The sequence below is a fragment of the Phoenix dactylifera genome, chromosome 4 (genome assembly GCF_009389715.1).
Source record: "Phoenix dactylifera cultivar Barhee BC4 chromosome 4, palm_55x_up_171113_PBpolish2nd_filt_p, whole genome shotgun sequence".
NCBI lineage: Eukaryota > Viridiplantae > Streptophyta > Magnoliopsida > Arecales > Arecaceae > Phoenix > Phoenix dactylifera.
The window spans coordinates 28,782,262-28,795,493 of record NC_052395.1 but is presented as its reverse complement, the minus strand read 5'-3'; the positions used below and the strand labels follow the sequence as shown (position 1 = coordinate 28,795,493).

The window sequence follows — 13,232 nt, the reverse complement described above, 5'->3', positions numbered from 1 at the left end:
AAAGTTTGCCCGACTTGATATCAGAATAAAAAGAATACGCGTATAAAGATTATAAAAATCAAGTGCTAAGGATATTTCACTTGTCAATATGGTCCAAGTGGGAGAATGTTGGGATCGCGTCAAGTGGTGGCCCACATTGACAAATGGCGTCAATATGGTCCAAGTGGGAGAATGTTGGATCCCGTTTTAATTAAACCCTGATTCCGTTTAATATGAACCCACATTTGACAAGTGTCCCTTGGATTTCGTAAATTCTGATAAACTTAAGAGCATTAAGGTAATTGCACGGTAGTGAAAGGTTGCCTTGATGGGGGGTGACTCTTCACGGGTGTAACTAATCATGGCGTTTGGTCCCTAGAGAGGGCTATAAATAGCCTGTCAGACCCCTTCTCTAATACATGCATATTAAGAGCTCTCTCTCCAGAAGATCTTTTGCTAATTTCTGTCCAGATCACGCTAATCTCTGTCCAGATCAGAGCAATCTCAGTTGATCGGAGCTGTGCATGCATCTCAGAGTTCAATCCAAGATGGATATAGCGACTCAAGGTATGATTTATGATATATTAAGGTTAATCATTCCATCAATGGTATCAAGGTATGATTTATGATATATTAAGGTTAATCATTCCATCAGCACTCTCACCCTTAGGTGCAAAGCATATATAATATAGTGCACGTTTTTATAACGTAGGTTCAATAATGACCGAAAGCAATGAATTTTTTGTCTGTTTCTTTGAACTTTTAGCATAAATTTTCTGTTCGAGGTCTAACGTCATGAAACAAGTACAAGGGCACGATATCTTCATCGAAAGAACACGTTCTTTTCGGTAAACAAAGATGTGCTCTTTACATAGGGCTTGGACACTGTCACGCCTCTACCAGCACAATTCTAAATAATTTTAAACCAAAATTGTGATAGTTTTCTGCCATAATTTTTGCACACAACATGGTACTACACCCAAATATCCAAGGATTTTCGGCTTAATTAAATGTTCAAGTATCAGTTCTCCTAGCTAGATGTTCCCAGCATTCAACTTGCTGGTATATACAGCACGTATATACATGAAATAAAAACATCAAAACATGTCATGCATGATTGAAACCAATCATGGAACAGAAAATTCATTGAGCTGTGCGGGTGGTTAATTTTGGCATGATCCAGTACTTCTTCTATTTGGGCTCTCTACTTTTCAATAAATTTGAACCTTAAATTCTGCTCTCCATGTACTGGTTATGAGTGTGGATTGTACCTGAACTTAATTTCTTGATATATCTAGAAAATGCTAGCAAAGTTGTAATAATTTAGGATCACACCTAAAATGACCAGCCGAAGATATTTTTTGAGTTTCTTAATCATGTATAAGAATCCAAAATCTACTCAGTAAATAACTAATATGGAACTAAATACATGCTTGCACAGATTCTCACATACTTTCTTGTAGTTAGCTCAAATATACTTATGCGACAGTATCCTCTAGTCAGCATAGATCATGTGTCGGATCCATTCTAATATTATTTGTAACAATCTAGGATGTTACCCAAACTGGCCAACCGAAAGATATTTTTATGGTTTTCTTGATCTTATATAAGTATCTAAAATCCACCTGACGTATAATCGATATGGGGCTAAAAATACGCCCGCACGAGTTCTCACAAAAGTATAGGAGCGTAAATTATCTTATGTGTTTTTATATCCACTTGATTTCTACCTCATAATGAGATCTTTTGTTTACCTCTAGGGAATGCTTTTGTAAAACTTCATGATAGTTTGGGGGAGCTTTGCTCCTATCTCATAAAAATTAAGGACTTTCAGTCCTTGAAATCTTTTATGTTTGGATATCTAATCCAATTTTTTTATTATATTTTAATTTTAATTTATTACTTGTTGTTTATATTTTTGTTAGGTTAAGTTAACTAGACAGTAATGAAATATTTGGCTCATATTCCCATGATGGCCTTAGTTTCATATTTTTTTCGGCAATACCAATCCATCATCACCAATATTCCGGGATCGAAAACTAGCGACAAATCTAAAAATTAATATAGATTAAACCGTTGTTCAGCAAGGTGCTACGCCATGGAATCACTCCTCTTAATTAATATGAAAGCTATCTGTTTTAGAACAAAAAAATGGATTTTGCTTTTCATGTTATGGTTGATCAAGTTTGAACAATAACCCAACTCAAGCTGAAGAAACCTCGGGTACTCAAGCATGATTGCATTATGTAGACTTTTTCATCCCTCCGGATCTTGTCAATTTTAACCACCCGCACTGAAACCAAACTGCACACCATGTAACAACAACCTTGCGATGGAGAGTCCTGTCGATTACTCTCTCTTTTGTTTTGTTTCTTTTTCTTTTTTTTTTCTCTCTCGTGACTGCAATGTTTATTGTTACCCTCCAGCCGTCCAAAGTATGCATAATACAATGGTCATTTTTATAGTATCTAAGAAAATATAAAAATATATAAATAAATCTATCTCATTCTATCTACTTAAGCTTTTAAGAAAATTGGTGATTTCAATAAGGTATCAGAGTAGAAGTTTTGAGTTCGAATTCTGTCTCCACACTCTTTGTTTTTTTGTCCTTTTAGCATAAAAGTTCTGTTTATTAGGAATTCTAGGCAAGAAAAGCATGGGATCCTACTATTTGCCTCATTAAAGTCTCCAGAAAAGAGAGAAAACCAAAGCACGGTCATGATCTCTTCATGTGAAAGCACGCGTTCTTTTTCGGTAAACAAAGCATGTGATCCGTGCTATCCGCTTTCACTCACGCGTGGCAGTTGCAAAAGCGAGCAAGGGTTTCTTTTGAGATATTGAAGATTATGAATTGTGGATGGCCTTTGTGAGGTTACCAGCGTAGCATAGTGTATGGAGGTTAAAACTCTAAGATGAGTAGAATATTATATCCACAAATAAAATTTGGATGCTACTATATGAAGCTTTTTGTGTTTCTTTTTTTTTTATTTTTTTTGAAAGAGAAAGTGAAGGATCTAACTGTATTATAATCATTGATATTTCAATATTTGAGAATGCATCATTAATTTAGGATTGAATGTAAAATATCTGGGTTGCTAAGTAAATAGGGCGCGTCTATTCTAAATCTAAATTATAAGAAAGAATAAACTTGTGGGCACATGAATGACATGGAAAATGCACAAAACCGGTACTACACCTAAATGTTCAAGCATTTATACTTAATTAAATGTTCAAGTATCAATTCTCCTGACTAGATCATCCAGCATTCAAGCTGTACGGGTGGTTGGCATGACTAATTAATTGCTTCTTGTATTTGGGCTCTCTACTTTTCAATCAAATCGAACCTTAAATTCTGCTCTCCTTTAACCAGCTGCTAGCAAAGTATGGGACTGTAAATTATCTAATGTGTTTTCATATCCATTTGATTACTAATAAAATGTATGGCGGCCTTATCTAATGCTTTGCTGAAGATATTATATAAAGATATGTCACAAAGGTTACCAAAAAAAAAGATCATGTCACCAACGCAGGGGCTTCTGACGAGTAAAGACCACATCCCTTCTTTATTATACGTGCATGACGTACGTTATAACGTGTTCAATGCTATCTTTTGTCCAACATGCACTCACCTTGCCTATATATACCTCTTCAATGTTGCATCTTAAACAACATCTCTGAAACCTTTGCTACCACCAAAACCTAACCATGGGCCTGTGCCTGTTCCGTCCCTTCGTCCACCCAGACTTCCATGGGGTCCTCTCAAGGATGTCCCTCGGCGATAAGCTTAGCTTTCTAGTAATAACTCCCATCGAACTCTTTATCAACTCCATTCTCAGAAATAATCATCTCTCTTGCTACCATCTTCTAACTACTGTCTTTCTTTTATTATACTGCAGTTTGTGCACACCTTGGATAGGCTGAATCTATGGCACAAGCTGCCTGTTCTTCTGGGTTTGGTCTACTTGGAGAGGCGTCGAGCTCTCCACGATAAATACAACCTGCTCAACGTTGGCAAGATCGACGGGATTCCATTCAACCCTGACGACTATCCTTACCGAACCATGAATGGAGAATATAATGATCCAGAGAACAATAAGGTTGGCAGTCAGCTTACGTTCTTTGGGAGGAACATGCCTCCTATGGAACAGAAGGTAATTAGCAGCGTCGCGTCTAAGTTTTTTTTTTTCTTGGAAGATTTGGAAGATGTTCTATTAATACGATGCCGTGGTGGTGAGATGTTTAGCTAACGAGCCCTGACCCGGTGGTGGTGGCCACAAAACTTTTGGCTCGGAGGACTTACAAGGATACGGGCAAGCAGTTCAACTTGATTGCAGCTGCTTGGATTCAGTTCATGGTGCATGACTGGATGGACCACCTTGAGGACACTCAGCAGGTAAAAGGAAGGCCGAGTGCTAGAAGCTACAAGGAGCTTCAAAGATTTTATTTTAATCTTTTTTCCCTTTTACTTCTTATTAATTAGAAGGCGGATTGTGCTATCTAAATTAGCTGAAGTGTTTACAAGGACGTAGCGGGGGTGGGTAGGATGCTTTTTATTGCCCGGAGAGAATTAACCTCCAGGACTCTTTTGGCTTACGGAAAGAATTTTTCCTCCCAAAGGAGTCATGTTCCCAAGGGTGGCAAATATGAATTATATCTATTTTCTTTCTTGTTAAAAATTATATTGATTGAGTGCGCCTATTTGCTGCTTCTTTTTTGTTTTTTTTTTGATGAATGCCACAGGTAGAACTTACAGCTCCACCGGAAGTGGCTAATGAATGCCCACTCAAGTCATTTAAGTTCTATCAAACTAAAGAGATTGGGATTGATACAAAAGGGATCAAGACTGGCCATAAAAATATCCGGACCCACTGGTGGTAAGTTTTCCATGCTAAGGTTAACTAATGTTCCATGGCTTTGTTGTTTGTGTTCTTTTTTTTGTTATTTTTTCGTGCTAATGTTTCTCTGAAACAAATATTGTTGTTAGTATTGATGCATGCAATCCGAGGACAATTTGCTCATGAAGGAAGGCCAACAAAATTCGCTTCATCCATGAGCCTCTTCCTCTTTGTGCAAGGGATACATTGATCGCATCTTTCCATAAAACTAGTGATGACGATGCCATCATAGGTTTGACGATGGTATGGTAATAAATTTATAAGTTAGACTGCAATAATACTCCAAAAGTAAGGCTAGGTCCTAGATAAGATTCAAAAAGTTCATTGACTGGTGAATAGTCCTATTTAGACCATCTATCACCTAATCCTGTCCATTTCTTCTCAAAAAGAACATAATCTTGTCCAACCCAGTCTACTCCGGTTTTGACAAGTGCATCAGTTGACTTGACTTGGTCATGACCTAAGTCATCTTTGAAATGCTATAACAACACCAAAATCTCGCATAAAAAATACAAAAAGAAGTTATGCTGTGAAAGCATAACTACGTGATTGCCCAAGCAGAGTTTTCCACTGTTTCAGGCGGCCTTTTGCGTGAGGGCATTGACATCTCTTCTAGATGAGATCGAGGAGGAAAATAAAACCACATCAATGACTGGAACAATATGAAAACCATATAACGTTCCTCTTGGATGTCTGGACAAAGTCCTAGTTTGACCTTTCCTATGTTTGTTGCTCAATCCCTTTGACATGTTCTCAATATATATATATATATATATATATATGCAATATGCAACCAATTTCGAGCCACTCATTTTCACTCGTAGTTAACTTCTATCAGCAAAAGACTAGATTTTTCTATGTTTACATAGAACCTTAAAGAGTCAAATTATAGTTATCTTATATTAGAATTTATTTAAATTGATGTATTACCTTAGGCTAAGATTAGAATTGTGAGATATTGTAGGTTGAGTTAGTTGATGAAATAAAATTTGCTTATTATTATTTTAAATTGTTCCGCCGTATACTTATGATATCATATTGAAATGTCTTGCATGCTTATGGGGAGAGTTTCTTATGAGTGTGCGGTGGTTGCCGCGACCCTTAACTCGCGATCTCGGGTCGGAGGCATAACATAACTTCTATCAGTAAAAGACTAGAATTTTTTATATTTATATAGAACCTCAAAGTGTCAAATTATAGTTAATTAGATGACTATGATTGTCACAATTAATGATATAGTGGCTGCCGTCTGGCCAAAAACTATGTTAAAATATTAATTCGATTATTTTTGGAGTGTCAAGTTGTAATCTGCATCATTCTCTGAAGATAGGTGGCGCTATGGCTCTTACTTTTCATCAAAATAATAATAATAAAAAAATCATCTGGCCAATAATTTGTCCAGGGATGGAAGTGCTATTTATGGGAGTGAAGAAAAGAAGGCAGACAAAGTGAGGACATTTGTCGATGGGAAATTGAAGATTGGAGCTAACAACCTTCTTGATCATGATGATGAAGGAATAGCTATATCTGGTGACATCCGTAATAGCTGGGCTGGAGGGTCAACTTTGCAAGCCCTTTTCATTAAAGAGCACAATGCTGTCTGTGATGCACTTAAGGTACAACAAATACATGGCTTTCATTTGCATGCATTTGGTTATTACGTTTGGAAAGCTCAAAACCCTCAAGTTTTGATCTATGCTAACAATTATAGTTTTTGCTCTCCTACAGTCAGAATATCCCCATCTAAATGATGACGAGTTGTATCGCTATGCTAAACTGGTGACATCTGCAGTAATTGCAAAGATTCACACAATTGATTGGACTGTAGAGCTTCTCAAGACCCACACAATGAACGCCGAGATGCACGCAAATTGGTAAAAAACATATCATGCATGTAATATTAAGACTGAATCACACATCCACTTAATCTGAAAGCATTTGCACTTTTCTTTTGCAGGTATGGATTGTTAGGAAAAACTATTAAGGATATCTTTGGGCACATAGGGGGGCCTGATCTTTCCGGGCTTGTGGGATTGCAGAAGCCAAACAATCATGGAGTTCCATATTCCTTGACCGAGGAGTTCACGAGTGTTTATAGAATGCACTCGCTTCTTCCAGACAGCCTTACACTTAGGAACATCAACACCAATCCCGGGCCAAACAAATCTCCCGAATACCTTGAAGAGTAGGCATCTATTTTTATCTCCATCCTTCATTTATTCCCTTGTTCTTTGCCTCACGCATTTCCTTTTCTTTGTTTTTTATTTCTAATGCATATACTATACTATAATGATGTCATTCACCAAACAGCATCCAAATGGAGGATCTAGTAGGCATAAGAGGAGAATCAACTTTAACCAAGATTGGATTTGAAAGGCAGTTAGTATCAATGGGCCACCAAGCGTGTGGTGCTCTCGAGCTATGGAACTACCCTTGGTTCTTTAGAAACCTTATTTCACAAAATGTTGATGGAAGCGAACGGCCAGATCACGTCGACATGCCTGCCCTTGAAGGTAACTATCCACAAATACATGCATATGGTACATGCACACTGCTCCATGCTATGGTACATACGGAAGCTGATGATTGTTTTATGGTTGTTCAAATAGTTTATCGAGACCGGGAGAGAAGTATGCCAAGGTACAACCAATTCAGAAGGGGCTTGCTAATGATTCCTATATCCAAATGGGAGGATTTAACTGATGACCATGAAGCAGTTGAGACTCTAAGGGAAGTATATAGTGATGATATTGAGAAGTTGGATCTTCTAGTAGGTCTCATGGCAGAGAAAAAGATCAAGGGATTTGCCATCAGTGAAACTGCTTTCTTTATCTTCATTATAATGGCATCAAGGTAAAAACAAAATGAGCATTTTCATCTCCTTATTTAATTGTATGATTTCATATGAGGTTGTACGACTACTTACAGTCTAATTTCACTATGAGTAGGAGGTTGGAAGCTGACCGTTTCTTCACAAGCTATTTCAACGAAGAGACATACACAAAGAAGGGCTTCAAGTGGGTAAACAGTACGGAGAGTTTAAGAGATGTCATCGAACGCCACTATCCAGATATTGCAAAGAAATGGATGAATTCTACTAGCGCATTTTCTGTGTGGGATGCTCCTCCAAACTCCTTCAATCCCATTCCTCTCCTTCTCCGGTTGCCAGGCTAAAAACAATGATGTCAATGAACTAGTTGTTCTGTGTGCGCACTTTGCTATGGAAGTATGAATTTATTATTTCTGGTTGTTTGAGAATAATGGAGATGGGAGATATCCTCATGTATGAGTTTGCAAAATTCTGCATCAAACCATCTAATAAATTATGTCAATGTTTCACCGCTGATCATTTTTTTGATTTAGTCTCTGATCTTTTTACTTCAGCCAACCGAAGAAGTTCCGCATGTATTAATTATTCCCTCCTAGTCTCTTGCTTCCTATATCAGTTTATAGATTGAGCTAGAACCTCCTGTACTAACACTAGGCATGTATGATATCCGAATGAGGAAAAATTTGACAATGTGATCCCCCAAACTAGAGGACATGATGAATTCACAAGTAATCACATCTTAATTATGATGAGAAAGCCATATTTCAAGCCAACAGGATTGCATAGCGTTGGAGCTAAAATATATATGTAATTTGACCTTTATCTAATTAATACTGTGGGAGGAACTTGTATTGTGAAACCCTCCTTTTCTTTTGGGCCGGTCTAGTGCTAGAGCGTGGCCGATCCACACGCCGGTCTTTCTCTCTCCTCGCCAGCCGTGCGCCATCACCACCTCGTGCTGTCGGTCTTCTACCAACGCCATCACCGGATCACCACCCCTCTTGCCTCCTCTTCCTCTTTCCTACTGAGGGATGGAACAACCACATTCCCCTCCCCCATTTCATCTTTTCTCCCTCTTCTCACTTTTCTGTTTCTCTCTCCTTCTCTCTCTACAAGATTCAATGGACCTAGTGGAGGGTCCCAGATTTCTTCTCCATAAATCCGAGTTGACCCTAGTGGGGGTCTTGGATCAACTCCGTTGCAACTTGCAACCAACTATCACGCCAGCCTCTAACCTGATCTTTGTCGGTCAGTCCTAAACCTGCTATTAGCAACGTGACATGCCAATTTTGTGCAGATTGGACATCTATTTCTTGATTGAACAAATTGGATGACACCATTTTGATCAATTCAGGCTGTTTGGGCCGCCTCCAAGCCAACTTTAAAAGCATGCACTATCGAATATTAAAGCAGTCCATGCCAATCTCCAATTAAAATCATCCAAATATAGAAGTTGCTTTAGACGACAATTAGGGCTCTTCCTTAATATTCCATAGCGCCTAATAGTAACGAAGACAAGCTAGCTACACGCATTCATAAAGCAAGTGTAGTCCTTAGGTCTTTATTTTTGGTGAGCACTATATATGTTTTGCATACAATTGCAATGATAAGAAATGGTTTTTCTATGATGACTGTTCTAAGGCTGTGGGAGGAGCGAATGTTGTCTTGTTCGGCTTTGTGTGAGGATGGGATTGTTGGATCACCTCTTGCACAGCTCTCAAAACATACTACTCTCTATTCATCCGTTTGCACAGATCTTGAGCGATCTAATGGAGGATTCGTGCGAAAGAAGGGGAATCCTTCTAAGTCCATATCTCTCGAATATTGTTGGCATTGCCGCCACATCAAGAGTTAGTGTGAGATAACACCCCTTTTGGAAGGGGCCAAAGCAGGGGATCGCAAACGCGATCCCCTCCATCTTCTCCGGGCGTAGAGATGCCGTGGGCATCCCGCGGCTGCACCGTGGTCATCCCGTGTCCACCCCGCAGCCGCACGAGCGGCCTCTGATTTCGCCCCACCATCGCGAAAATCACGGCAGAGAGCCGTTGAAATGGGGATAAAACCCCCGCTCCTCCTCCTTCGGAAATCGAGCCCTCCTCCCTCTCCTCTGTCTCCTCCTCTTCCTCTCCTCCCTTCTTCCCCTCCCTCTGCTCTTGCTTCTCAAGTGCTCGGCGTGCCGCCTCGGCCAACCACCATCACCACCTGAGTCCCCTATTTTTCGATCTATTTTGGCCGTCGGAAAGCCCCACCGCCGTCGCCGCCGCTTGACCGCCGGACTAAGCCACTCCTCGGCAAAGATCCCTCCTCTCCCCCGCCTCCGTTGCCCGCTGGTAAGTCTCCCTCCTCCTTGTCTTGTTCTCTTGCCAAATAACTTGATTTTTTCCCTTTGTTTTGGCCCCAAACCGAATCCATGCTCGGTTGTTTTCATGCCGTCGCCGCAACAGCCACTGGCCGCCACTGTGGCCGGTTGGCCGTCGATCGGGAGACGACCCTGGTCGCCTAAGCCGGCCACCCAGCCGACTCTTCCCTCCTCCTCCCGGATCCCTTCTTCTCGGTTTGGGGGAAGGGCTGAAAGAGGAGGAGAAGCGATCGTGGGCGGAACTGGGCCAACGTTGGGCCCTGTCCATTGCAGGCCCAACTTGGGCCAAGTCTAGCCCAGTTGGGCCCAGTTGGGCAGTACCCCTTGTGGGCCCAACTTGGGCGTAGTTCAGACCTGAAATCTAGTTCAAATCCGAACTCAAAATCCGAAATCCGAACCCATTTGGCCAATAAATAAAATTTTGCAGTTAAGCCCTAGACAGGGTATTATTTCACAAAATAACCATCTGCAAGTTATGTTTGATCCCTATAGGACAGATTTATTATCTAAAGGTCCTCATATATATTTATTTAGTCCCTTCACTCAAGTTTTATTATCGAATAGTACCATGTAATTAAGTATTAGTCCTTGCAATGAATTTTATTGCATAAATGATCCTTTTAGAGGCCAACTTTGGGGACCCTATTGGGCCGGATCTATGCAGACCCATTGAGCCGTGTTCGATGTGGGCCCTATCGGGCCATGCCCATTATGGGCCAACTCTAAGCCTTGTTGAGCCATGTCCAATAGTATTATTTTAGTTTTTGCTTAGCTCTGAAATTAACAAAGAAATTAATTAAATTTAAACAGGTGAACCTGATCCGCCTATCTGAAGTAGGAATTAAGCGAGAAGAGGTAAGTAACTTAATGCTTCAAAGAGCATTTTTTTTAAATAATTATTAGCGGATTAAATTTTGAAATATGTTTTGTATTTAGTAAAATGGGTCTGGCATGTTAAATTTCATTTGAAAATCATGTTATATGCTCTGAAAGCCGTAAACTATGACTGGACAATTTATAAAATCTGTTTTCATATATATGCATTCTCAGCATGGCTATGATCTGTTTTGTTCTAGCCCCACCAATGGAGATTATACGTTGGACCTGTCGACTTGTAATCTGTGAGGAACCGATTTCGACACCGCGTCACCGGTGATTAGAATACTGGATTTGGACACCGGCTGCCATCGGTGGGTAAATATAGTGGATTTGGCACTTTTGTGCAATACCGGCTATCATCGGTGGATAAAAATAGTGGATTTGGCATCTTGTGCAACCCATGCTACTGGGTTACGTGGTCATAGCCTATTATGTTGAGATTATGATATTAGAATTTTTGTAAAAATGATAATAAATTTTGAAAAGAGAAAAAAAATGTTATTTGTGATTTATTTCCAGTCATTGTTTTGTATTTGATCTGATATGCTTTGACCCCACTCTGGGGTATTTTGTTACTTACTGGGCTAGTGTAGCTCATTATCTTATTTTCTCCGTTTTTCAAATCTAGAGGCTTGATCGCACGGGATTGAGGAGTGCATTAGATTTTCAAATGATTCCTTCAGTTATTAGCATTTTAGTTAGATTAGCTTGAACATTTGAATTATGTTGACACATGCTATTTTGAAACTTTATAAAAATGCTTTGAATATTTTAATTATTTATGTCAATTTTATGTATTTGTATTCGCTTCGATATGATCAGCTGCCTTGCATACCTGTGCGATCCGCCGTGCGGGCATGCGGCGTCCGCCACGCTCTGGGTTCGGGGCGTGACAGATTTGGTGGTATCAGAGCTCAGATTTCAGATTTCTAGGGATTGTGTTTGAAATAGTCAGATGGAGCTTAAGTTTTAGGATCTTTAGGATTCGTCGGAAAGTTTGAAAGAGTGGTAGATATTAAGCCATTAGACGAAGGTATTTATTTGCTTTTGTTATTGATAAATTTGTGTTATTTTATCAGAATTTTGAAATGCTAAAATTAGAATGCAACCTAATTATGGTGTAACCAAAGTGTGAATAAGCTATTCTGAGAGTTTTCTTGGTGGAGCAATTTGTATTTCAAATTATGATTAATCAGATTTTGACTAAACTAAGTGAAGGAATATTAGTCATGGGATATTATCGTGCAACATAATTATTTTAAAAGTTTAACTTGATATCAGGCACTGTGGATATTGCCTCTAGTTCAAGTTAATTATTTTGGTGGCAAGTTAAGGTTCATTTATAAAAAGTTGTTTAAAGTTTGGACCAGAAAATATTTTATAATATTCATTAAAATATTCTTCGAGGATTGAAATCTGTATGTGGATCATGCATGGAACTTCTATATAGAAGAAAAATATACTTGGGGATGAGACTTAAGAATTCTTGTTTGGCTCTACTTGAACTTGAAACAATTAAGATTGATATTTTGATAGAAAGTCAATTAGTAAATCTTGAGAATATTGATGAATTAAAATGTTTTTGGGTTGGTCAAAAATAAGATTTGTTTGATTTGGAAAAGTTCTTGATGCTTTTCCTTGTTAAAAAAAAAAAAATTGTTGGAAAGTATAGTATTTTTGATTTTGATCGATATGGATATCACTGTGTTATTAGTAAATTCTCTAAATCCAGTAGGTTTACAAGATCCCGAAATGTTTGCAGTATTGCAAATAAAAATATTTTACTCATTTGAGGAGTTGATCTCAATGTAAAATCATAGAGGTTATATCTTAGTAGAATTTTTTTGTAAATCTTTGAACTAGATTATTAGATTCTTGTGAATTAAATATTTATAAATCAAGGCCATAAGTTAATTATGGATTTTGTCTCACCATATGAGAAATGCAAGTGGGATTTCATGAGAGGCCCAAATAAGTTTAGCCTAAAAGAAAAAATTCGGGATGATTGACTAGGCTCCTGAGTAAGCTAATCTGGAATCTTTTAATCATCGAAGCTTAGAATGAGTATCAACTTGTATAATAGAATTGTCGAGGGAAACTAGAATCAGCTTAGTTCAAATTTGGATTTAGAATATGATTACTTGATCATATGATAGTACAAATATGGCAACTATCTCAGGGTTAATCATGACATAGTGTACTTGAGAAATAAGGATAAAATTTTGCTTGGATATTATATATATATAAAAAAAATGTTGATGATCTAAGATCATTAAGAAATTTTGGAAAA

General features: G+C 38.5%; 1 protein-coding gene across 1 annotated transcript; it reads left to right on the top strand.

Annotated features, from left to right (window-relative positions):
* Nucleotides 1-3,662: 3,662 nt before the first annotated feature.
* Nucleotides 3,663-8,217, top strand: LOC103698676 (alpha-dioxygenase 1-like). Its single transcript, XM_008780716.4, has 10 exons — nt 3,663-3,774; nt 3,876-4,130; nt 4,223-4,372; nt 4,720-4,853; nt 6,277-6,490; nt 6,603-6,748; nt 6,832-7,059; nt 7,185-7,387; nt 7,484-7,727; nt 7,823-8,217. Exons 1-10 carry the CDS (start codon nt 3,685-3,687, stop codon nt 8,046-8,048), a joined length of 1,890 nt encoding a protein of 629 aa, XP_008778938.2. The 5' UTR covers nt 3,663-3,684; the 3' UTR covers nt 8,049-8,217.
* The last annotated feature ends 5,015 nt before the right edge of the window (nt 8,218-13,232 follow it).